At 42.2% G+C, this 27395-nt stretch overlaps 1 protein-coding gene across 1 annotated transcript in view; it reads left to right on the plus strand.

The window, feature by feature from the left end:
- The first annotated feature begins 355 nt into the window (after nt 1-355).
- ARHGEF4 (Rho guanine nucleotide exchange factor 4) overlaps nt 356-27395 on the plus strand; it is a 99239-nt gene continuing 72199 nt past the window's right edge. Inside the window, 1 exon segment of the mRNA XM_061199037.1 lies at nt 356-446. Within this exon segment, the coding sequence (XP_061055020.1) occupies nt 416-446 (31 nt within the window). The 5' untranslated portion in view covers nt 356-415.

Genomic DNA, 27395 nt, shown 5'->3' on the forward strand with positions numbered 1-27395 from the left:
GGCTGTGTGGCTGACCAGCTGGTGTAATTTGGGGGTTTGGAGACCTACTGTCAGTCCTCATTTCACATTGTTGAATGACAACCTATTCTGCCATGGTTGCCACCTATGACCATACAGGTTGCAGACTACTGACAACAAGAGAAACTTCTCTTTTTTCCATGGATTTTGAAATGAATGGCACCTCCCAGAGCTGTGTGCATTTTGGCTGCATGCTCTGCTCATGGCAAAGTCCTGGGCAATTAGAAAAATTATAATGTGGCAATGACAACATGTTATCTCTTTTCTTCATTTACTCTCTGCCTCTTTCCTCCTCTCCCAGTGTTGGAGGAAGATAACCATTACCTCTCCAGAGTCTTTGAATCTCCCTAGAAGAAGCCATCCATTCTCCCAGAGCGCCCCGACAGGACTGAACCACATGGGCTGGCCAGAGGCCATACCTGACATTGGTGAGTTACATGCCTCTCTCTTTTCCTTCACACTCCGGTGTCCTGGCAAAAAGGACAAGACGTGAGAGCATGTTGTTGACAGCTGTGTTTACTTGTCTGGCGGAAGTAGCTTGAATGTGAGAAATAAACCATTGTCTTTAACTCCTTCAATTAGGAAGAGGTCCCTAGCACTCTCATAAAGGGAATTCTTGGCTTGAGGAAGATTCCATTACTGAATCCCTAAACCTGGCTCCATTCATTTATTTTGAGCAGAACTACTGACCATCCCTTGAAACTTGTAATAGGGTATAACTTACAGAAGAAATAATTACAGAGAGAGAGTTGTCTAATCTAGTGATGAAACCTGGGTGTTTTCCCTTCTGGGGGACAAGCCTCTTCCTTGAGTTTTATGGCAGCCTTTCTGAGTCCCTTTCCCAAAACTATGGCAAGCAGCATCACATCACATATTTGTCCATAAAAGGGCTGATTTTTGTGCCAGAAGGAAACTGGGACCCAGTGAGGGCCAGGATGGGGCATCCTCATGCACAGCTACCACCCTTCCTGTACTTAACCCAGGAACAGCTGGACAGAGTGAAAATGCTCAAGGCTCCTCGTGCAAGGACAGATGTTGGGTCTCAGGTCTTGAACAGGTGCAGATTATGTTAGATGGAAACCTTATGGTTTAAAGGCATCCAGCTGGCTGAAGGAAGAGGCCAAATCTGGTGTTTAAAAAGGATAAAGAAGAGTAAAAGCCTTAGACAGGGTTGAAAAAACAAAATAGCTACACCTGCCAAACATGTACTTTTCCAGACTTGGGGAGTAGGGACAGGGCTGGCATTCAAGGATGTCTGTAGTTTGATCCTATTGGAGCTAAAGACCTGTAGAAAGCAGGTGAGGTTAGCAAAAGATGATATGGGAGAATAGTGGCTGGGCCCTGATCATTAGAGTGTGGCATATGCTGTGCTGAGGAGTCAGCTCTGATACAGACATAAGTCCTGACCTCTGAATCTGACTCAGTGCATACTGGGTGCTGGTCCTGGGGGAGCTGGCTACTCAAATTAGCCAGTAGCCATGATTGTTTTCCATTAGCAAATGTCTGTGCTTATGCTGCATCATGCAGTGGATTTTAATCTTCCCCAGATATGGTTGTAATCTTAAATTCACAATAAGCAAAGTCATGAAAATGTGTTTGACATCTGCTGAAAGAATCCTTTCATGGGAAAAGATAGTTCTAACATAAACTCTTCATTAAGTCATGGAATAGTTTAGAGGCTCATGGAAGAGACAGTAACGGGTGAGAGTAGCATTTTTCCTGGAATAATCTTCAAGGCTGATTTTGGCTTTTGAAGTTAGAAACTTCTTACAAGTTCAAGCTTAATAATCATCTGTTCCTATTATTTCAGAGCCTCATTTGAATTAATTGGCAGATATATTCATTGTAGAATAAGAGATTTTTAAAACCTCAATGTCACATGTCCCTCAGCATGCCTGCATGCTGAGGGACACTGCTCTGGAAGTCAAAGGTCAGGGCTCTGGCTGTAGCTGCCCTTCATGTGGGGGTGAGAAATTGGGCACTTCCCTCCATTTGTCTATCTCATACTTCTTTTTATTTAAAAAAAAGAGTATAATTCCTGTATTCATCAGATTAATATGAGGGGCTAGCTTGGGTCTCTGTATTTAGCTTAGGAAAGCTTTCTTTTCTTCAATTATTGCTTCCACTCCAACTGCTCTATTCCAAACTTCTGGGGTTTCTTTCTACGGATTGTATTCCCAGGTTCTATCCCCAGAATCTCTCATTATTTTCATTATTTTATCCTTTTCCTCTCTGTTCTGGGAGAATATCTCAGTTTTATCTTCTGCTTTGCTTTTCTGGTTTTACCTCATCTGCTGTTCATTGCCTTCATTAATATTTGTGATTCAGTGATCATGTTTTTAATTTCCATACATTATTTCCAATGTCCTCTAGAAGTTCATTAAAAACAGAAAGTTGGGAGTTTTGTAAAATTTTCTCCTGTTCATGTTTTATAAATTCATTTCCAAATTCATATGCTTTTCTTTTAACTGGTAACTTTTTTATAGGTGAAATTTCTCTATTTGCTTATCTTTACAGACGTCAATTCTTCGCCAGCAATGGCTTGTTGTCAGCTAGCACTTGAGACAACATGCTTTCAGAGACTGTTACAGGTTCCTCTTAAAATCCTTCAAGCATAGCTGAAGCAGGAAACGTTAAGCTTTCCTATAATGTGTATCATGGGTTCAGTCACCTTGGTGCGGGAGCTTTAAGCAGTCCCAGCGAGAAGTTTGCCTCTTTCCAGCACTTCTTCTCTACGTTTGGTGGAGTAGTCATGAATTAGCCTGATGTGGGAGCATGCCACCCTCTGCCCCACAAGTCAGTGCCCAGGATAAACTCCACCACACCCACTCTTCTCTGAGTGGAGCCAGCAGGGCCAGATATGACTCTGTGAGCCCCTAGCATGATGGCTGCACACAGCATCACGTAAAGCCCTCTGCAACTCCAGAACATTTGTTGAAAAGACTCTTTTTCCCTTTGAATGGTCTTGACCCCCCTGTCGAAAGTAAGCTGATCATAGATGTATGGATTTATTCCTGGACTGTCAACTGTATTCCACTGATATATGTCTATTCTTGTACTAGTACCACACTGTCTCGTTTACCATTACTTTGTAGTAAGGTTTGAAATCAGAAAGTGGAGTCTTCCTACTTTCCCCTTTTTTTTCAGGAATGTCTTAGCTATTCTGAGTCCCTTGCAATTCCATATGACTTTTAGAATCAGGTTGTCAATTTCTACAAAGATATCAGTTGAGATTCTGATGAGGATTTTATTGAATCTGTACATGAGTTTGGAGAGCACTGTCATCTTAACAATGTTGAGTTTTCTGATCTATGAACATAGGACTTTTTTCCCATTTATTTAGATCTTTTGTTTCTTTCAACAACATTCTGTCATTTTCAGAATACAAATTTGTACTTCCTTTGAAAAATTCATTCCTAAGTGCTTTATATAATTTTTGATGCATTGTGAATGAAATTGTCTCCTGAATTCCATTTTCAGACTGGTCATTAAAAGTGCACAGAAATACAATTGACTTTTGTATATTGGTCTTGTATCCTGCAACCTTGCTGAACTCATTAGTTCTAGTTTTTTAATGGATTCCTTAGGATTTTCTACACACCAGATCATGTTATCTATAAGTAGAGACAGTTTTACTTCTTCCTTTCCCATTTGGATGTCTTTTTTTTCTTGCCTAAGTGCCCTGAGTAGAGCCTCCAGTACTGTACATTTGAATAAAAATGGCAAGAATGGACATACTTACTTTTTTCCCTGATTTTAGGGGGAAAGCATCCCATCTTCACCATTAAGTATGATGTTAGCTGAGGGTTTTTCATAGATGCCCTTTATTGTGTAAATAAAGTTCCTATAGTCCTAGTTTGTCAAGTTTTTTTTGTCACAAGAGAGTGTTGGATTTTTGTCAAATGCTTGTCCTGTCTATTGAGATAATCATGCAACTTTTGTTCTTTATTCTTGATGTGGTGATGTGGTGTATTACATTAATTGATTTTCAGATGTTAAACAACCCTTGCATTTCTGAGATAAATCTCGCTTGGTCAAGACATGTAATTCTCATTATATTTTGCTGAATTTGGTTTGCTAGTATTTTGTCAAAGATTTTTGCATTCATATCCATAAGAGATATTGGTCTGTAATTTTCTTTTCTTTTAATGTCTTTGTCTGGTTTTGGCCTCATAAAATAATTTGGGAAATCTTCCCTCATCTTCTGTTTTCTTCAATAGTTTGTGAAGAATTGGTATTAATTCTTTTTTCAATGTTTGGTAGAATTCAGGGGTGAAGCCAATTGGGTGTGGGCTTTTCTTTGTAGGCAGTCTTGTTATTACTGATTCAATCTCTTTACTTGTTATAGAGCTATTCAGATTGTCTATTTCTCTTAAGTAGGTTTTGGTAGTTTGCATCTTTCTAGGAATTTGTCCATTTTATCTAAGTCATCTAACTGTTGGTGTACAGTTGTTCAGTCTTCTCTTATAATCCTTTTTACTCTGCAAAGTCAGAAGTAATGACCCTTCTTTCATTTCTGATTCTGGTAATGAGTCCCCTTCTTTCACTTGGTCAAACCAGCTAAAGGTCTGTCAATTCTGTTGCTTTTCCCGAAGAATCAGCATTTGGTTTCTTTTATTTTCTGTTTTTTTCTCTAGTCTCTATTTCTGTTTCTCAATATTTCTGTTCTCCATTGTGCCTCTACTAACTCCTACTCTAATCTGTATTGTTTCCTTCCTTGTGCTTGTTTTAGGTTTAGTTTTGCTCTTTTTTTCCCTGTGTCATTAGGTGCAGATCCAGTTGTTGATTTGAGATTTTTCTTCTTTCTTAATACAGGTATTTGCAGCTATAAATTTCCCTCTGAGCACTGCTTTACCTGTCTTCATAACTTTGGGCATATTTTGTCTTCATTTTCATTTATTTCAAGGTATTTTCCAATTTTTCTTTTGATTTCTTCTTGGACCCATTAATTATTTAGGAGTTTGTTATTTAATTTTCACATATTTGTGAGTTTCTCAAATTTCCCTTATTATTGATTTCTAATTTCATTCCATTGTGGTCAAAGAATACATTTTGTATTATTTCCATACTTTTAAATTTGTGGAAGTTTGTTTTATGGACTAACACATGGTGTAGCCTGGAGAATGTTCCATATACACTTGAGAAGAAAGTATACTCTGTTATTGTTGGAAAGTATACTCTGTTCTATATATGACTATTATGCCTAAATGGTTTATGGTGTAGGTCAAATATTCTACTTCCTTGATCTTCTGTATAGTTGCTCTATCCATTATTGAAAGTTGGGCATAAACCTCCAACTGTTATTGTTGAATTATCTATTTCTCCCTTCATTTCTGTCAGTTTTTGCTTTATGTACTTTAGTGCTCTGTTATTAGGTAGGTGGATATATATTTGTACTTATATCTTCCTGATGGATTAACCCTTTTATTGTTATAAAATGCCCTTCTTTGTCTCTAGTGTCTTTTGTTTTTTTTTAATTTTTTAATTGGAGTATAACTGCTTTACAGTGCTGTGTTCCTTTCTGCTATACGATGAAGTGAATCAGCTATATGTATACATATATCCCCTCCCTCTTAAACCTCTCTCCCACCACCCCCCCATCCCACCCATCTATGTCATCACAGAGCACCAAGCTGAGCTTCCTGTGATTTATAGCAGGTTCCCACTAGCTATCTGTTTTACACATGGTAGTGTATTTATGTCAAATCTAATCTTCTAGCTCATCCCACCCTCCCCTTCCTCCACTGCGTCCACATGTCCGATCTCTACATCTGCGTCTCTATTCCTGCACTGGAACTAGGTTCATCTGTACCATTTTTCTGGATTCCACATATATGCATTAATATATGATATTTGTTTTTCTCTTCCTGACTTACTTCACTCTGTATGACAGACTGTAGGTCCATCCACATCTCTACAAATGACCCAATTTCGTTCCTTTTTAGGACTGAGTAATATTCCATTGTATACAGGTACCACATCTTCTTTATCCATTCAACAGTCATTGAACATTTAGGTTGTTTCTATTTCCTGGCTATTGCAGATAGTGCTTAAATGAACATTGTGGTACATGTGTCCTTTTGAATTACAGTTTTCTCAGGATATATGCCCAGTAGTGGGATTGCTGGGTCATATGGTAGTTCCCTTTTTAGTTTTTTATGGAACCTCCATACTGTTCTCCACAGTGGCTGTATCAATTTACATTCCCACCAACAGTGCAAGAAGATTCCCTTTTCTCCACACCCTCTCCAGCATTTATTGTTTATTTTTTGATGATGGCCATTCTGACCAATGTGAGGTGATACCTCATTGTAGTTTTGATTTGCATTTCTCTAATAATTAGTGATGTTGAGCATCTTTTTGTGTACTTGTTGGCCATCTGTAAGCCTTCTTTGGAGAAATGTCTATTTAGGTCTTCCACCCATTTTTTGATTTGGTTGTTTGTTTTTTTGGTGTTGAGCTGCATGAGCTGTTTGTATATTTTGGAGATTAATCCTTTGTCAGTTGCTTCATTTGCAAATATTTTCTCCCATTCTGAAGGTTGTCTTTTTGTCTTGTTTATGGTTTCCTTGGTTGTGCAAGAGCTTTTAAGTTTCATTAGGTCCCATTTGGTTTTTTTTTTTTTTTCCATTACTCTAGGAGGTGGGTCAAAAAAGATCCTGCTGCAATTTATGTCAAAGAGTGTCCTGCCTATGTTTTCCTCTAAGAGTTTTATGGTGTCTAGCTTTACATTTAGGTCATTAATCCATTTTGAGTTTATTCTTGTGTATGGTGTTAGGGAGTGTTCTAATTTCATACTTTAACATGTAGCTGTCCAGTTTTCCCAGCACCATTTATTGAAAAGGCTCTCTTTTCTCCGTTTTATATTCTTGCCTCCTTTGTCATAGATTAGGTGTCCGTAGGTGTGTGGGTTTATCTCTGGGCTTTCTATCCTGTTCCATCGATCCATATTTCTGTTTTGTGCCAGTACCATGCTGTCTTGATCACTGTACCTTTGTAGTATCGTCTGAAGTCAGGGAGCCTGATTCCTCCAGCTCTGTTTTTGTTTCTCAAGATTGCTTTGGCTATTCAGGGTCTTTTGTGTTTCCATACAAATTGTAAGATTTTTTTCTCCTAATTCTGCAAAGAATGCCACTGGTAATTTGATAGGGATTGCATTGAATATGTAGATTGCTTTGGGTAGTATAGTCATTTTCACAATATTGATTCTTCCAATCCAAGAACATGGTATATTTCTCCATCTGTCTGCGTCACCTTTGATTTCTTTCATCAGTGTTTTATAGTTTCCTGAGTACAAATCTTTTGCCTCCTTAGGTAGATTTATCCTAGGTATTTTATTCTTTTTGTTGCGATGGTAAATGGGATTGTTTCCTTAATTTCTCTTTCTGATCTTTCGTTGTTAGTGTATAGGAATGCAGGAGATTCCTGTGCATTAATTTTGTATCTTGTAACTTTACCAAATTGATTGATTAACTCTAGTAGTTTTCTGGTGGCATCTTTAGGATTTTCTATGTATAGTATCATGTCATGTGCAAACAGTGATGGTTTTATTTCTTCTTTTCCAATTTCTATTCCTTTTACTTCTTTTTCTTCTCTGATTGCCGTGGCTAGGACTTCCAAAACTATGTTGAATAATAGTGGTGAGAATGGACATCCTTGTTTTGTTCCTGATCTTAGAGGAAATGCTCTCAGTTTTTCACCATTGAGAATGATGTTTGCTGTGGGTTTGTCATATATGGCCTCTTTATGTTGAGGTAGATTCCCTCTATGCCCACTTTCTGGAGAGTTTTTATCATAAATGGTGTTGAATTTTGTCAAAAGCATTTTCTGCATCTAGTGAGATGATCATATGGTTTTTATTCTTTAATTTGTTAATATGGTGTATCACATTGATTGATTTGCATATATTGAAGAATCCTTGCATTCCTGGGATAAGTCCCACTTGATCATTGTGTATGATCCTTTTAGTGTGTTGTTGGATTCTGTTTGTTAGTGTTTTGTTGAGGATTTTTGCATATATGTGATATTGGCCTGTAATTTTTGTGTGTGTGTGTGTGACATCTTTGTCTGGTTTTGGTATCAGGGTGATGGTGGCCTTGTAGAATGAGTTTGGGAGTGTTCCTCCCTCTGCTATATTTTGGAAGAGTTTGAGAAGGATAGGTGTTAGCTCTTCTCTAAATGTTTCATAGAATTCACCTGTGAAGTCATCTGGTCCTGGACTTTTGTTTGTTGGAAGATTTTTAATTACAGTTTCAATTTCATTACTTGTGGTTGGTCTGTTTATATTTTCTAATGCTTCCTGGTTCATTCTGGAAAGTTGTACCTTTCCAAGAACTTGGCTATTTCTTCCACGTTGTCCATTTTATTGGCATATAGTTGCTTGTAGTAGTCCTTATGGTCCTTTGCATTTCTGCAGTGTCAGTTGTAATTTCTTCCTTTTCATTTCTAATTTTATTGATTTGTGTCCTCTTCCTTTTTTCTTTTTCTTTTTTAATAAATTTATTTATTTATTTATTTTTTGCTGCATTGAGTCTTTGTTGCTGCACATGGGCTTTCTCTAGTTGCAGCAAGCAGGGGCCACTCTTTGCTGCAGTGCACGGGCTTCCCATTGCGGTGGCTTCTCTTGTTACAGAGCATGGGCTCCAGATAGGCGAAGCCCTGGCATGTTGGGCTCAGTAGTTGTGGTGCATTGGGCTCAGTAGTTGTGGCACATGGGCTCAGTAGTTATGGCGCACGGGCTTAGTTGCTCCACAGCATGTGGGATCTTCCCAGGCCAGGGCTCGAAACCATGTGCCCTGCATTGGCAGGCGGATTCTTAACCACTGTGCCACAAGGGAAGCCCTTCCCTTTTTTCTTGATGACGCTGGCTAAAGGTTTATCAATTTTGTTTATATTCTCAAAGAACAAACTTTTAGTTTTATTCATCTTTGCTATTGTTTTCTTCATTTCTATTTGACTTACTTCTGCTCTGATCTTTATGATTTCTTTCCTTCTACTGATTTTGGGTTTTGTTTGTTCTTTCTCTATTTGCTTAGGTGTAAGGTTAGATTGTTTATTTGAGATTTTTCTTGTTTCTTGAGGTGAGATTGAATTGCCATAAACTTCCCTCTTAAAACTGCTTTTTGCTGAATCCAGTAGGTTTTGGGTCATCATGTTTTTGTTGGCATTTGTTTCTATGTATTTTTAAAATTTCCTCTTTCCTCTTCGATTTTTTCAGTGATCTCTTGGTTATTTAGCAGTGCCCTGTTTAGCCTCCATGTGTTTGTGGTTTTTACAGTTTTTTTCCTGTAATTGATTTCTAATCTCATAGCATGCGGTCAGAAAAGATGCTTGATACACTTTCAATTCTCTTAAATTTTCCAAGGCTTGATTTGTGACCCAAGGTGTTATCTATCCTGGCGAATGTTCCATGTGCACTTGAGAAGAAAGTGTATTTGGCCACTTTTGGGTGGAATGTTCTATAAATATCAATTAAATCTATCTGGTCTATTGTGTCATTTAAAGCTTGTGTTTCCTTATTTATTTTCTGTCTGGATGATCTGTCCATTGGTGTAAGTGGGGTGTTAAAGTCCCCCACTATTACTGTGTTACTGTCGATTTCTCCTTTTATGGCTGTTAGCATTTGCCTTATCTATTGAGGTGCTCCTATGTTGGGTGTATAAATATTTATAATTGTTATATCTTCTTCTTGGATTGATCCCTTGATCGTTATGTAGTGTCATTCCTTATCTCTTGTAACAGTCTTTATTTTAAAGTCTATTTTATCTGGTATGAGTATTGCTACTCCAGCTTTCTTTTAATTTCCATTTGCATGGAATATCTTCTTCCATCCCCTCACTTTCAGTCTGTATGTATCCCTAGGTCTGAAGTTGGTCTCTTGTAGACAGCATATATACGGGTCTTATTTTTGTATCCATTCAGCCAGTCTCTGTCTTTTGGTTGGAGCATTTAATCCATTTACATTTAAGGTAATTATCGATATGTATGTTCCTATTACCATTTTCTTAATTGTTTTGGGTTTGTTTTTGTGGGTCTTTTTTTTCTCTTGTGTTTCCCGCCTATTGAAGTTCCTTTAGCATTTGTTTTAAAGCTGGTTTGGTGGTGCTGAATTCTCTTGGCTTGCTTTTGATTTCTCTGTCGAATCTGAATGAGATCCCTCAGTAATCTTGGTTATAGATTTTTCCCTTCCATCACTTTAAATATATCCTGCCCCTCCCTTCTGGCCTGCAGAGTTTCTACTGAAAAAATCAGCTGATAACCTTATGGGGATTCCCTTGTGTGTTGTTTTTTGATTTTCCCTTGCTGCTTTTAATATTTTTTCTTTGAATTTAATTTTTGTTAGTTTGATTAATATGTGTCTCGGTGTGTTTCTTCTAGGGTTTATCATGTATGGGACTCTCTGCGCTTCCTGGATTTGGGTGGCTATTTCCTTTCCCATGTTAGGGAAGTTTTTGACTATAATCTTTTTAAATATCTTCTCAGACCCTTTCTTTTTCTTGTCTTCTTCTTCTGGGACCCCTGTAATTCGAATATTGGTACATTTAGTGTTGTCCCAGAGGTCTCTGAGACTGTCTTCAATTCTTTTCATTCTTTTTTCTTTATTCTGCTCCTCAGCAGTTATTTCCACCATTCTATCTTCCATCTCACTTATTCATTCTTCTGCCTCGGTTATTCTGCTATTGATTCCTTCTAGTGTATTTTTCATTTCAGTTATTGTGTTGTTCATCTCTGTTTGTTTGTTCTTTAGTTCTTCTAGGTCCTTGTTAAACATTTCTTGTATTTTCTCGATCCATGCCTCCATTCTATTTCTGAGATATCAGATCATCTTTACTATCATTACTCTGAATTCTTTTTCAGGTAGGTTGCCTATTTCCTCTTCATTTATTTGGTCTTGTAGGTTTTTACCTTGCTCCTTCATCTGTAACATATTTTTTTGTCATCTCATTTTTTTTGATGGGTGGGACTGTGTTCCTTTCTTACTTGGTGTTTGGCCTGAGGCATCCAGCACTGGAGTTTGCAGGCAGTTGGGTAGAGCCGGATCTTGATGCTGGGATGAGGACCTCTGGGAGAGCTCACACTGATTAATATTCCCTGGGGTCTGAGGTTCTCTGTTAGTCCAGTGGTTCAGACTCAGTGCTCACACCACAGGAGCTCAGGCCCAACCCCTGGCCCATGAACCAAGATCCTGCCAACCACGTGGCACGGCAAAAAAAAAAAAAAAAAAATAGGAACAGAACAATAACAAGGAATAAAAAATAAAATAAAATTAGAAAACTAACAGCTATATTAGGAAAAATAAAAATAAAAATCAGAGAACAACTGGAAGGTAAAGCAGGACCACAATAGCAAAAAAAAGTCCAGAAAAGGCCTTGGCTCTGGGGGACGGGCCTTAGGCAGGGGAGGGGTTTAGGTGGGGGCAGGGTCTAGGCTTAGGACCCACACGGCCAGATAAGCCACTGGGGGGTCTGGGGGCAGGGCTTAGGCGGCCTTGGAGCACAAAGGATCAGGCCTGGGACCCCAGCAGGCTCCCCAGAGCCCAAGTGGGCAGAGGAAACACTAGCTGTGTTCCCCTCCAATCCTCTCAACCCCCGAGGGTCTCTCCCCATCCCCGTTTATACCCTCGTGGTCAGTGGGCCTCTCCAGGTGTGGGAACCTCTCCTCTCCCCCAGCCAGCCCTCAGGGGCGCCAGTCCCATCCCACCTCCACTTCTCCTATCCCCTCGCTCACCCCCACATCCTACCCGGTTGCTTGGGGATTCCTTCCATCCTCTTGGGTGTCAAGGTCCCCCACCAGAGTCTGGTAGGTGCCCTAGTTGTGATGCAAACTCCATGTCCTCTTACTCCACCCCCTAGTGTCTTTTGTTTTAAAGTCTATTTTATCTGATATCAACAGAGCCACTCCAGCTTTCTTGTGGTTGCTCTTTACATGATATATCTTTTTTCCATCTTTTTACTTTCAAGTTATTTGTGTCTGAATCTAAAATGTGTCTCCTATAGACAACATATAGGTGGATCGTGCTTTTTATCCACCTGACACTCTGTCTTTTGATTGGATTGTTTAATTCATTTACATTTAGTGTTGTTATTGATATAGTTATATTTACATCTGCCATTTTACTTTTTATTTTCTATATTTTTGAGTACTTTTTAGTGGTTGCTCTCGGGTTTAACATACACATCTTTTAAAATTTATTTTATTGAAGTATAGTTGATTTACAATGTTGTGTTAATTTCTACTGTACAGCAAAGTCGTTCAGTTATACATATGTATACACACAGTTATACATATGTATACACAGTTATACATATGTATACATCATATATATATTGAATATAGTTCCCCATATAGTAAGAACTTGTTGTTCATCATATACATCTTAACTTATTAGAATCAACTTCAGATGTATATTAGCTTAATTCCAGCAACATATAGAAATATTATTCCTATATAGCTCTATTCCCTTTCTCCCCTTTGTGGTATTACTGTTATACATATATTACATCTATTAATGTTACAAACCCAACAATGCATTGTTAAAATTATTACTCTACCATCTGTCATTATTTTCCTAGCTATTACAGCTTTGCTCCCACCCACCTCCTTTGTGCTAGTATTAGCAGATATAGTCTAGATATATTACATTTCTATATGTTGTAGGCCAAACAATACATTAGATACATATTATTTTATACAATTGGTGTTTAAATCAGTTAAGAGAAAAAAGGAAAAAAATAGGAATTTATCTTTTATAATTACATAATTACCTTTGCTAGTGCTCTATTTATGTTCATGTGTATTTGAATTACCATCTGGGGTCACTTGCTTTCAATCTGAAGAACTTAGGTATTTCTTGTAAGTTGGGTCTGCTAGCAACAAATTCTCTCCGAGTTTATCTGAGAAAGTCTATTCTGCCTTTGTTTCTGAAAGATAGCTTTGCTGGATATAGGACTCTTGGTTAAGAGGCTTTTTATTTTTTTCTTTCAGTACTTTTAATATTATCCCACCACCTCTGGCCTCCACAGCTTCTGCAGGGAAGTCAGCTGTTAATCTTTCTGGGGTTCCCTTGTAAGTTATATATCATTTTGCTCTTGCTGCTTTCAAGATTTTCTCCTTGTCTTTTGCTTTCAGCATATTTAAGATGATGTGTCTGTTTGTGGGTCTCTTTCCATTTATCCTACTTAGAATTTGTTGTGCTTCCTAGATATGTAAATTTTTGTTTCTCAGTAAATTTTGGAAGTTTTCAACTATTATTTCTTTGAATTTTTTTTTCTTCTTTCTCTCTCTTCTCTTTCTGCTACTCCCATTATACATATGTTGGCGCAGTTAATGGTGCTCCTCCACTTGCTCCTGGCTGGGAAAGGAGGTCTCTGCCTGGTACCCCCCCTCCAGGAAATCCTTCCACCTAATGATAATGGTGCTGGGGGACTGTTCCTTATTACTCTGAGGCTGTGTTCATTTTTTTTCATTCTTTTTTTCATTGTGCTTTTCAGTTTGCATAATCTCTATCAATCTCTTCAAGTGTGCTGGTTCTTTTTTCCTGCCAATTCAAACCTACTGTTGAGACCCTCTAGTGAATTTTTTATTTTAGTTACTGTACTCTTCAACTCTAGAACTTCCATTTTCAAAAAATAATTACTATCTATCTATTGATGTTCTCTATTTGCTGCAACTTGTGTTAAAAAACAAAATTCAACTGAGTAAAACTGAAGATCTATTTGCCTTTATTCAATAATTCATGAATCGGACAGCATCCCACGTAGCAAGGAGAAACGTGCTCTGAGAAGCTGCACAAATTGGAAAGTTTTTATAGGTAGAAAGAGGGTATGACAAAGAAGTAAAAGAATAGATTGTTTCAGGCAAGGTTACATTCCCTTAGGGAAAGGCAGGGATCTTAGGGAGTTTACCTCACTAATACTAACCAGGAAATTCCAGACTGATTGGTTTAAAATCCACTCCTGGGAGAGGCTGAAACTGCAGTTAGGTCAGGTATTAAATCTTACTGGGGCTTAACACAAGTGTCTCCATTTGGGGTTTTTTTTTTTTTTTAACAATTCTCCTTTGATCTCTGCCTGAGATATGTAATCAAAATTTAAGGCAGTAGCACCACTCTCAATTATACCACTCTATGGTTCTCACAACTTTCGTTGATCCTTGATTTTTGCTTTTTGGGTTTTTTTTTTTTTTTTCTGAACATCTGTGGTATTCACAGGTCACGACTTCAGGTTCACATTTTTTAAGTAGGTCACGTCCTCCATTTCTTTTTCAGTGTTCCAATCTGAGGGAGATCATTTGCTTGGTGGCTAGTGACTACAAACATGCATTTAAAGCTTTTGAGAGGACACAACACACCAGAGAGGTTATTATGATTATTATAAGTAGGATAATTCCCAATGTTCATAAAGCATTTGGAGCTATGGTCCCCATGACCCAAACCAATCAAAATCAAATAAGTCAAAAAAAGACCCCATTGAAGGGTCTTTTTAAGCCAAATGGCTTGTTCAGTGATTTATGTGACTAAACTTCAGCTTCCCCAGAAGTGTCAATCCAGGTGCAGCAGGTGGTGTAGGCCACAGCACAGACATCTCCTTGCTCAGTTTAAAGATAATCCAACTTTGGTTAGAGAGTATAAGGATCTTTGCCGGGCAGCCAGTATCTTAGCAACTGAATCTGCAGTGTCTCCAAGAATTAAGGAATGGTTTCTAATCATACTCTCATTTGTGTTTACTTCCATGTAAGGGGTTAGTCAGGTTTTTAGCACAAATGGGAAGAGAATCTTCTAGTCTGAAATAAAAAGTTGTTCTAAATTCCAGAGGTTACTCCCTTTAGCAGTGGTCTGGGAGGTATGGGTGATGGCATTATCTTTCCAGGCCGATGCCAGAGTAAAGGAAAGAAAGGGAAGAAGAGAAGTATTAAGTCTTGATTCAGCATCTTGGGTGGAAGCAGATTTCATCGATGCTGACATATTTTACAACAGAGATAACCTGAATTTGACTAGTAAGCCCAGGTAGAATAAAAGTTGTTTATCTGCATTATAGTCAATGTTGATAACTCTAAAAACATGTCTGTTTTAATTAAGCCAACGAACTTAAACTAGCTTTAATACTGAATATTTTCTCGGATCACATGAACCTGAAAAGCATTTGGGTTAGTTTATATTTCTGAGAGTTTTTAGAATAACCAACCCTTAATTTATATAAGTTCTTGTTTGTTTTTAAGGCAACTGAATAGAGCTCTTTTACAAATTAATTTTAGTAATATCATCCAGAGGTAGGAAATAACACACATCAACCACACGTGTATGTAGAAACAGGAACATATTATACAAATGCAAACAGAGACGTCATAGCTTCGTTTTAAAATTTTAGTTACGAGACAGGTATGATGATGTGAAAATCACTATTTATAAAAGAACAATTGGAATAAGTTAAGTTCTTCTGTTCAGATAGCTAAAGCTTTTTCTGCTAATATTTATGGAGAAGACACATGATTTTTCATTTGTCTAAATTCAAATGACCTTTCCCCCTTTCATTCTCCTGATTAGAATTACCTCTCTGAAGATTGTGCTTTAAAGAAATGGCCTAGATAAGAGTTAATATTTACAGCTTAAAGGCACAGGAAAAGAATGCAGTTTCCTCCAAGGACTTTGGTTTCCTAAGGCCAATATTTAAAAGCTTTTTGAGATGAATAAGGGAGGTTTGAGGATTGGTTAACAAGGATTGGTGGTTTCTGGAAGCACACCTCTGATCCTGGAAGGACTAGACTTGTAAAACAAGGACAGCTGTTTTTAATTTCTCATAGAATTGTATTGCTGCCTAAATGATATCAAAGGACTGTCAGACCCATCCACCTGTGTTGGAATATTTTTCTTCCTCTCTCGGTACAATTAGCTTAGGGGAGAAGGCCTTAAGAAAAGTCCTAACAGGCTGGGAACATCGGCTTCCAATCTGGCCAAATTTCTGATCATAGAGTTATTAAATCCTTTCAAATATCTTGTCAGGTTTCAGCTGGAACAAAGAGTAAATATTTCTGGCCGTACTGAATTGGATTTAGGAGGTGTTCTTAAAGAGGGTGAAGAAGATATTATCCTCACAAGATCTTAGAGCCACTCCCAAAGACAGCCAAAAGGAAGACTTAGATAATGACAAACAGTTGTCCCTGGGGGAGAAAGAGTCAATAACCAGTGTGTATGGATTTGGACAGGAGGGGACATGAAATTTTACTTTCCTCTCTCAACTGGTCACTACAGACAGGGATTACCAGGATGAGCACTCAAATAAAAGAGGATAGAGGGGAGCAATAGAAATTACATCAGTCTTGGAAATTCCCTCGGGGTCCAGTGGTTAGGACTCTGTGCTCTCACTGCTGAGGGCCCAGGTTCGCTCCCTGGTCAGGGAACTAAGATCCCACAAGCTTTGCAATGCGGCCCAAAAGAAAAAAAAAAAAAAAGAAAGAAAGAAATTACATCAGTCTTACTGTTTTTATCTTGTTTTGTTTTTAGGTACCTCTTGAGTCTTTAATTTCTCATTAGCATTTTTCAATAAATATTTTAATGAAGCTACTTCGTAATTTTGAAGGCTTTTGGAGGCTTCTGCAAACCAATTAAAATAGGTTATCCTGTTCTGTTTGTTTGATATGGGAACGCTTACTTTTTTTTATAGGCCATTAGGAATATATTTTATGATTTTTTTAACAGATATTAATGTGAGAGATATTGACAACTAGAATCCATGGCTAAAAGGGAAGTATATAAAGTGTTAGAATAATAGTCACATGGAAATCATATAGTATACTTTCTTAAATTGAAAAAAAGTGAAAGACAAATCAAAGATGCAAGAGTTAAATTATATAATTGATATAAAATAATCTGTTATATTTTCTATCCTACACTTGATTATTTTTGTATGACTTTTAAAGATGCAGTCCTTCTAATAGTTTATAGTTGACTCTCACAGAATTTCTATGGGATGGAACTAATCATATTCCTTGCTACCTTCTCACTCCTTCCTTTGCAACCTATAGTTAATATTCCATGGATATACAATTATATATATATATTTTTTTTTTATTTTTCCATTATGCTTTATTACAGGATATTGAATATCCTGTGCTGTACAGTAGAACCTTGTTGTTTATCTGTTTTATATATAGTAGTATGTATCTCCTAATCCCAAACTCCTAGTTTATCCCTCCCCCACCCCCTTTACCCTTTGGTAACTCTAAGTTTGTTTTCTATGTCTGTGAGTCTGTTTCTGTTTTATAAATAAGTTCATTTGTGTCATATTTTAGATTCCACATATAAGTGATATACAGTATGTGTCTTTTTCTTTCTGACTTACTTCATTTAGTGTGATAATCTCTAGATCCATCCATGTTGCTGCAAATGGCATTATTTCATTCTTTTTCATGGCTGAGTAGTAGCCCACATACACAATGGAATACTTCCCATGGTGCGGGGGCCGGGGGGGGGTGGGTGGCGGCTAAATCTCACTGCACCAAATTGTGTCCCCTTAGACTCCCTGAACTTCGGGTAGTAAGTGTTAATTTCAGCTGCCATCACCACTGTGGTCTTAAGAAATATGGATCCCTTTTGCATACCAGAACTCAGTGAAGACACTCTACTCTTCCCTGCAGTACAGCTGAAACCAGGATAGCTGGTTCAAATAAGACTCTACTGAAAACTTAAAAGAGAAATGGACTCAGAAGAAGCATGGCGCATGGCTGGCTGACACAGGCTAGATCTGCCCAGGCTGCTGCTACCTAGAGGCACTCACCACTTGGGATCACACAACACCTTCTCAAAGTCCTGACCCCAGAGAGCAGGAGTGCTCCCTTCTGCCTAGCTGGCCTCCTGCTCAGTTTCAGGTCCCTACTCATTCTTCCACAGGCACTCCCCGGGCACCTAGCCTGCAGCAGATGCTCTGCACACACTGGGGATACAGTGGTGGTACAGAGCTGCTGCCCTCACAGTGCATGGTCTATGGGAGGCAGCCAACAGATAACCAAGCCACTGACAGATGGCAATAAGTGCTGGAAAGGAATAACTGAAGTCTCACTGAGGAGGCAACATTTACTGAGATCTGAAGTTTGGGGAGCCAATACCTTGAAAAACAAAGAGAACATTCCAGGTAAAAAGAACAGTAAGTGCAAAGGCCCTGAGACAGGAAGGAGAGACAGCAAGACAGCCACCGTGGCTGGAGTGGAAAGACCAAGGGAAAGGGAGCGCTGACAGGAGGTGGAGAATAGGGCGGCCAACACACACGGTCTTGCGGGTCTCGCTAACTGCGAGAGAAGCTTCTGAAGGGTTTGAATCAGTAGCAGCACATGGTATGATTTATATTTTAATTTAGAGCTCCCTCTCTGGCTGCTCTGTGGAACAAGTCAAGAGACTGGAGCTGTCTTCCAAATACAGTATGGTAGTGGTGCAGTAAAGTGAAAGAAATGGACACCGTGGACACTTATTTTGGAGGGAGAACCCACAGACTTGCTGATGGCTTGGGAGGGTGTCTCCTGATCTGTGACTCATCCCCCAACAGCAGTTCTTCCTACCCCCAAGGGCTAGGTTCACAGGCCTCAACAGGACAACCGGACAAGAACACAGACGGTGACTCTCCTTGCTGAAAGCCTGCACTCAGGAGCAAGGGGGTGTCGGAGGACAGCTGTTCTTCCCAAGGACAGCGAAGAATGGAGGCATGGGTGGGAAGTGTGCATACCAGGTAAGGAATGGTCAGGAAGGATCCCCAGAGGAGTAAGCTGAGGGGGGCCTTCAAGGTGCAGATTTGGCTGAGTCACCCTGCAATGCCCATCAACTGAACCTCCAACACACTAGTATTACCTTATGCTTGTACAGAGCTTTGTACTTTGTACATAAACGCTGGCATGCCATTGTCCCAGCCCCCTGAGTTGTTATGAGGAGATAGCACAGGGCCTGCAAGGAGAGATGATATTGAGGCAGGGTCCCTTATGATGCAGAGCTAGGAGCACACATGGCTTAGGGAAGGAGACGGGCTACAGGAGCTGGACCCCAAATGGAGGGAAGAGGAGAGAATGACCACTGTTCCAGCATCCATTCTACAGCAGCTAGTGTGCTGGGGCGTGGCAAGGGCCTCTCATTTCATCCTCACCATCGTTAATACGTCTGCTACTTTACAACCAGCTCCCTAGGGCTTGGAGGAGTGGTGATGCTGGGGGTGGGGGCGATCAGCAGCCCTGTTTAGCCCTTGTCAGTCCTTACTGGGACTTCCTCTCACACTGCTCACTCATTATCGCGCTTGTTTGGAGCAGTGGCGGTACCTCACCCTCCCTCTAGGCACACTCCAAGAACCTACAGAATGCTCACGGGTGTCTGGGAGCCTCGGAGGAAAAGGCAACTCTCTTCCCTAATCCCTGCCCCCCTCCCCCGCATCGACAACAAAATTTGAAAAACCCTAGACTCCTTGGAGCTACGTCAAGGCTCCCATTTTCGATCGTGCCTGTCACTGGACTTTCCCAGACACTTCCTAAGTCATTTGGCGTGGACCGTGCCTCTACTTTTGATGGCTTCTTAATCACTGCAGAGCACCTCCGGCATACTCCTGCTGGCCGGCTGTCCCGAGGGTCGCGGGTGCCGAGTGTTCCCAGCGCACAGCCCCCGAGCCAAGCCAGGGGAGGAGGGGCGCGTCCCGACCAAGCGCGCTCCCCGACCCGGCTCGCAGGGCTGAGCGTGACCTCCCGCCTACACTCCTGCCCCAGACAGGCAAGGACGCGCAGTCTGAGCTGGGTCCTAGAGGGAAAAAGCGAGCGCCCGCCGGTTCTACTCACCGCCGTGGCTGCGGGGGGCCGGCCGCCTCCCTCCGAGGATGCGCCCGTCCTAACATACGCGCGCCAAGAACGGCGGCAGGGCGCGGCCCTACGGGCACCGAGAGCTGCCCGGGGCCCCGCGCGCCGCGCCTGCCGCCACCGCCCCAGGTCTGCGTGCGCGCGTGCGTGAGCGCGTGCCGACCGGGCCCGCGACCCACACCGAGGTCGGCGCCGCGGCACAGCGCCCGCGGGGCGGCTGGGAACCGGCGGCGAGCGGAGGCGCCGCGCCCTGCCCGGTGGGCGCCTGGCCTCGCCCGAGCCACGCGCGCCCCGCGCCCGCTGAGGGTCCCCGCCGCCGCAGCCGCAGAGCCCGAGCGGTTGGCGGCGGCCGGGAACCTCCTTAGCGGAGCCCCATGATGTCAGCTGGCCCGGAGCGGCGGCCGTGCGGCGGCGGGGATGGGGCCGAGGACGCCGCGCGGCCGTCTGCACGCCCCTCGCCCGGTCCGGGCCCCGGCTCGCTGGTCCCGTCGCCCGGCAGCCCCGCCGCCGCCGCGGCCCAGCCGCCCGCGAACCTGTGGCTGGAGCTCGGGCCCGCCTGCTCGAGGGCGCAGCAATGCCCGAGCGAGTCGAGCGGGCAGACGAGCGGGGACCTCGGCACCAGCAGCAGCAGCGGCGGCGGCAGTAGCGCCGGGCTGTCCCCGGGCTCCGACTCGGACAGCAGCGGCGTGGTGTGCGGCGGCCGCGGCGGCAGCGGGGGCATGCGCGGCGCCCTGTCCCGCTCCTGGAGCCTGGAGAGCCTGCGCTCGGCCACCGCCGGTAAGGGCGCCGCCGCCGCCCCGCGCGCCGCCGCTCCCTGCGTCTGTCCGTCTCGAGCGCCTTCTCTCCATCCCTCTCGAGACGGTCTCTCCTCCTGTCCTTTCCTCCTGCACTTTTTCTGTTGCTTGTTTCCATCTTTTGGTTCCTGGCTTCCTATTGCTTTGCTCTTCCGATTCCTTCTCTCTTTCCGGGTTTTCTTCTGATTTCCCACCACCCCCGTCCCGTTTTCACCCACTTCTACCTGTTACAGCCGAGCCCTAGTCGGCCCCCTCCCCCCTCGTAGCCGGGCGCGTCCTCAACTGGGAAACTGAGTGTTTACGGTGAGAACAGAATGTGGTCCCTTGACGCGCCGTTTCCCTTCCCCAGACTGGACTGTTCTTGACCGATGGCACAGGTCTGGCTTTCCGGACTGCAGCTCCTTGAGTTCTGTAAATCAGAGGAGAAAGGAGAGGTCTCACTGGCCAAGGGTGGACCGGATTCAGTGTGTTTGGTCCTGACTCTAGGACTGAGGCTCCCTGCCAGAGGAGGAGCTCTAGAGGTCCCTTCAGAGGGACCCTCTGAAACAGTACCGGTTTCCCTGAGATGGGATTGCTCTGATGTCCCCTGGCACTGTGTGCCCCCCTTAGTGCTCCCTTTCTGCCCCAGAGACCGAATTCTGGGTGCAGATTGATAGGAAAACTTTGACCCTAAATAATAATTAAGCAAGGAAGCCCAGAGTGCTGACCCTTGATTAGTTGCTAAACTGCAATCGTTATATTTTACTTCTTGGAAACCTTCAAGTTATTTTTGAGCCCCTGTAGTGAGAGCTGTAAAGGAAGACAGGTGCTGCCTGGGAATCAGGGAGGTAGTTCACCCATTATGCTTCTGGTTGGGGGTGGGGATGCAGCCTGTGAGAGCCGTAGAGCCCCAGGTAGGCAGTGGAGATGAGGGTCTGCATGTGCCCGGGTCAGAGCAGCAAAGCCAGGGAGGGGCAGGGGGGCCATGCAGGCAGCAGGGTTGTCTCGTCGCATTCCGTCCGCTGTAGTTGTCCTGTCCCCGTCCAAGCCTCTCCAGGATGGAACACAGGCCAGGTTGAGGAGGAGCAGAGGTCGGCTGTGTGGGTGCAAGAGTACCAGGAAAGGCAGATAAAGGGTTTGGACTCTGCCGTAAAGTCCGTGGGTTTGGAAAAGGAAAGTGAAGGATGCCCAGACCCCTGCATTGAGCACTCCATGACCCTCATTTGTCCTGTCTCAAAACAAACACATGAAACTCAGAAAAGTTGAGTAACCCAGCTGTTGGTGTATCCTCCAACTAAAAGTTTTTCAGAATTCTGCCGCTCTGACTCCCTCCCATCCCAGTTCCCTTGAAACTTGCCTTTCCCTCCTCTCTGGGGTGCTTAAATAGCCCCTAATTCGAGAAAACCAAACTAGATAATAGCGAAGGGGGACTTCAAGCAAGCTGGCAAAGGAACCTTCCTTCTCTTTGCCTAAATGACTTGCCTTCCACTTCTAGAGTCGGAGGGCATACCTGCTCCACGTTAGCACTGGCAAACCGGTTCAAAGAGGCTGGGGGAGGTGGCCCTGGTGCCTCCCTGGACTCCCTTGCCATTTCTTCCTTCTGCCCCGGGGCAGGGGTAAGGCAGATGAATATGGCAGAGGCCTGGGTTTATTAGACACCCCTGAGATCCAGGGACTCTCCAGACCAGACTGGGGGGACTGAGGCAGCGTGGATGAGTTTGAGAGATAGCAGCTGTATGTGCATGAAGGTGTGGGGCAGGTGTGTATGTGGGTGGGGTGGGGGTGAGGGCAGGCAAGGTAAAAGCTAAGGCCCAGAAGGCTTCTCCTTGAGGGGCTCAGAGCTGCCCTTGCAGTGGCAGGGCAGGGTTTAAAGCAACATGATGTTGGAAGAGTTGACATGAGAACCCTCAGACCTCGACTTTCTGCCTTTTTCTGGGAGGCTCTCCATGGGTAGTATGGTATGAGGGTATGAAGGTATGAAAGGGTACCTGAACCCTGTACCCTTGAGGTATGAAAGGGTACATGAACCCTGTACAGCTGTGTGAGTGCATGGAGCCATCTCTCAACTGAATTCCTGGAGAGAATTAAGTCTTGATGTCCTGAGACCCCCATTGTATGCAATGAGTGAATTCTCTTCTCTTCTTCTGGAATGGTACTAGCTATTTGCCATCCTTGGGAGGAACTGAGAAAATAAGCATTCAAATAATTCTTTGGATTTGTGGTTCAGTTGAGGAAGTCTTGTTGGAAAGGCTGCCATAGAGGAGGACCTGATAGGAAGAAGAAAGGGAAGGTACATTTGTTGAGCAGCTTCTATATATGCCAGGTGTGAGTCTCCATGTTACTTCATTAACCACATAAAAATCCACTGCTATCCTACAATCCAGATATGAAAACAGGCTCAGAGAGATGCAGTAACTTACCCAAGTTTGCCCAGCTAGGTCATGTCTGACTAGAGCTTCAGGCCTGAATTGGTGTGACTTATCGGGGGGCTCTTTGCTGGGTTTGGAGTGGAAGCTGGGCCAGGCCCAGCAGGGAAAGGCAGCGTACTGGGGGGGTTCACACATTGAAGTAATGTCTTAGCTACTTGCATGGTCACTGTTGTCTTTATTCAACAGACAGGGCTTTTTTTCTGGGTCCCAGGTACCCCGTTTTCAAAATGAGGACATTGAAATCTAAGGTCTGACCTCTTTTCTAATCAACTCTAGAATTCCATGATCCTAGTCAAGGCTGTTGAATTAAGGTGGGTTCCCACTAGTGAGTTGGCATTTATTTCATATTGTATTTCCGTTCAACTGGTCTGTGGCTCTAAAACAAAACATATGTGTGTTGAATTGAGCTGCGTTTGCCTCTTAAGGAAGATTAAGAATTACCAGTAAAAGATCCTTAGCAAAACTTAATTATTGTTGTTGTGATTTTTGTGATGAAGTGTATTGCTAAACATTTTAAAAGCTGTCAGCAAGAGCCAGAAAGGTTAGTACTTGAGGCTGGAATTACAGCTAACCTGCCGGGCAGAACATTAGCCAGGAAATCCAGCAGAGAACTGTAGGTAGACGCTCCTTGTTTCCAAAGACTTTTTGTTTTTATGTTTGTTTGTTTGTTTGTTTTATTTTTGGCTGCTTTGGGTCTTCATTGCTGGGCGCGGGCTTTTCTCTAGTTGCAGCGAGCAGTGGCTACTCTTCGTTGTGGTGCACGGGCTTCTCATTGCAGCAGCTTCTCTTGTCGCAGAGCACGGGCTCTAGGCGCGCGGGCTTCAGTAGTTGTGGCTCGCGGGCTCTAGAGCACATGCTCAGTAGTTGTGGTGCATGGGCTTAGTTGCTCCACAGCATGTGGGATCTTCCCAGACCAGGGATCGAACCCGTGTCCCCTGCACTGGCAGGCAGATTCTTAACCACTGAGCCACCAGGGAAGTCCCCCAAAGACTTTTTGAATTTTAAATATCCAGTCTTGGCATTTTCCACTGAAATGTCACTTACCCTGGTTTGGAGAAGGCTTTCTTTAAAGGCAGATTCTGGAAATAAAATGTAGTTGACAGAGTGGAATTTCCATAGCCCTTTCTTCTGTCCAGTGTTCTCTTCTCCCCCTAAGTGCCTGTAGCCTCCATAGCCCTCAGCTATGCTATCACGCTGCTGTTGCTTGGCTAAGGCTTTTTAAATTCCTATTCTGGATGTGTTGTCTCACAGGCTTAATTCTCAATTCACGCTTCTGGGGTTGACGGTTCTTACTGCCGGTGCTGACAGTTGTCACTACCTGACAGTTCTCACTACCTGGTCAGTGTCATATGATTTCTTGGGAGAGAACCCATGCTACATCCACATTCCTCTGCAAGCCCTGGAGGCGTCTTTCTGGCTCAGAAGGGAATCAGACTCATGTGAAGGCTGTGCCTCTCTTGCAATCAGACATTTATTTAACACATCAGGTTCTAGGCACAGCGCTAGGCACTAGAGATGGCAGACAAATTGTACAAGGTTATTGCCCTTAAAGGAATCACAGCACAGAGAGAGACAGGCAGTGTCAATTCATTATGATAAGTGCTCTGATAGAAGTAAACCCAATGGGATGATGTTCCAGAACCACTCTCAGTAGATAATTCTCTAGAAGGATTCACAGAGCTCAGAAAAGTGGTCATACTTGTAGTTCCAATATATTACAGTGAAAGGATTCAAATTAAAATCTAGGCAAAAGGTGCATAGGACAGAGTCCAGGGGAAAGCAGGCACAAGCTTCCAGGTGTCCCCTTTCATGGAATCCCATGGACCATGCTCAATTCTCCCAGCAACATGGTGAGAACATGTAGGAAGTATTGCCAACCAGGGAAGTTCACCCAAGCCTTGAGGTCCAGGGTTTTTATTGGCGGTCAGTTACTTAGGCATGCAGCATCCACAACTGACCTTAGTTACTTAGTCTCCAGTCTCCACAGAGGCCACTAATATAGTGTAGCTCAAGGGGCCCAGCATAAATCATATTATTAGCATAAACTACCTGTCACATCCCAAGGCCCCAGGTATGCGGAGACACTGTTAGTGGGCAGGATATTTTAAGGACTTAAAGTCGATCTCCCAGGAGTCGGTCCTTTCTTCCGAATATGCAAGGCTTGAACATCTTTGTCTTTACTGCACAGGTAAGGAAGCTCAGAAGAGGGTTGCCAGGCCCAACCTATCATGGGGGGCAGGGACAGGGAAGAAGTGGTTCAGAGAAACACATCAGCAGGGGGTGTTGCCTGAGCCTTAACGCCTGCAGGTTTGTTGTGATGAGGAGTAGAAAGAGCTTTGGGGAGAGAGGGCTAACATAAACAAATGCTGAAAAATGTATGAAGAAAGGGAACCTGTGCTGACTGAGCATCTGTGCTAGGTGCCATGCTGGGTGCTTTAAATATGCAGGAATTGCGTATAGTATGGAATGAGGAGCATAGCAAGAGATAAGTCTGCAGACAGGAAGACCAGACTGTGGCTGCATGCTAGAAAATGTGGACTAACAATTCTTGGAGCCATGGAAAGATTTCAGGCAGAAGGTTGATGGGGCCAAATTGCTTACATACTTTTTTTCCTTCTTTCTTTATTTTTCTTAAAGTTATACACAGTAAAAATTACTCTCTTTGGTGTATAGTTCTAAGAGTTTTGACAAATTTAAACAGCCGTGTAACGACCGCCATAATCAAAATATAGAAGTTTCGTCACTCCAAAAAATTAAAGCTGCCCCTTTGTAGTCAACCCTTTTCCCCACCTCCAGTCCCTGACTAGTCTATTCTCCATCCAAATGGATTTGCCTATTCCAGAATGTCATATAAATGGAATTATACCATGTTGTCTTTTTAGTCTGGCTTCTTTCACCTTACATAACGCATTTGAGGTTCGTCTGTGTTTTTGCATGTATCAGTAGTTGGTTTTCTCCTCTTAATTGCTGAATAGTATTCCACTGGATAGATGTTCCACAGTTTGCTTATTAGTTCCCTAACTGACATTTGAGTTGTTTCCAGTTTTTGTCTATTACAAATAAAACTTCTGTGAACATTAGTGTATGAGTCTTTGTATGGACATAAGTTTTGTTTCTCTTGGGTAAGTACCTAGGAGTGAATTGTTGGGTCATTTGGTAAATGAATGTTTAACTTTATAAGAAACTACCAAACTTTTTTTCAAAGTAGCTGCATTCTCACCTTCAAAGTATGCCGGTTGCCATTGCTCTGTATCCTTGTCTGTGCTTAGTATTGCCAATTTTTTAAGCCATTCTATTAGGTGTATAATATCTCATTTGGTTTTAATTTGTAGTTCCCTAATGACTATTGATGTTGAACATCTTTCATATACTTATTTGCCATATTTTTATCTTCTTTGGTGAAGTGCCTGAATCTTTTGCCTAGTTTTTATTGGGTTATTTTCTTATTATTGCGTTTTGAGAGTTCTTTATACTATATTCTGAGTAGAAGTACTTTGTCAGATATATGATTTGCAAACGTTGTTTCCAGTCTCTGGCTTGTATTTTAATTCTCTAATAGTGTCTTTTGCAGAGCAAAAATTTGTAATTTCAATGGAATCTAATTTATAGTTTTTCTTTTACGGATCATACTTTTAGTGTTATAGTCAAAAAATCTTTACTGAACCTGAAGACACAAAGAGTTTCTCCCGTGTTTTCTTTAGGAAGGTTTTATAGTTTTACATTTTATACTTAGATCTTTGATCCATTTTGAGTTAATTTTTATAAGGTTTGAGATGAGGGTGAAAGTTCTTTTCTTGTATTCGCATTTTCAAATGTTGTAGCACCATTTAGTTAAAAGACTTCTTTCTCCACTGAATTGCCTTTGTACCTTTGCCAAAACCCAGCTATCTATGTTTGTTTCTGGACTCCCTGTTCTTTTCCACTGATCTAAGGGTCTGTCCTTTTACCCATACCACATGGTCTTGATTATTGTAGCTTTATAGTATGCCTTAAAATCAGGTATGTGAATCATCTAATTCTGTTCTTCTTTTTCAATATTGCTTTAGTTATTCTAATTTTTTTTTGCCTTTCCTTATACATTTTAGAATCAGATTGTCAATATCTACAAAATATCCTCCTGCAGTTTTGATGTGGATGGTGTTGAATCTATAGATCAATTTGGGGAGAATTGAAATCTTGATAATATGGAGTCTTCCAGTTTATGAACGTTGTACATCTGTGGCTAGGAAGCCAAGCCAAGAATTCCCCACTAGATCTCACCTGCAGCACCTATACATTTGGGTGAATTCCTGCCTTCTAAATATTTCTAAAATATCCTAAAGCTCCTGAGCCTGCCAGAAAGTGACTTTCCTTACTGACC

Source organism: Eubalaena glacialis, chromosome 1 (assembly GCF_028564815.1).
Source record: "Eubalaena glacialis isolate mEubGla1 chromosome 1, mEubGla1.1.hap2.+ XY, whole genome shotgun sequence".
Lineage (NCBI taxonomy): Eukaryota > Metazoa > Chordata > Mammalia > Artiodactyla > Balaenidae > Eubalaena > Eubalaena glacialis.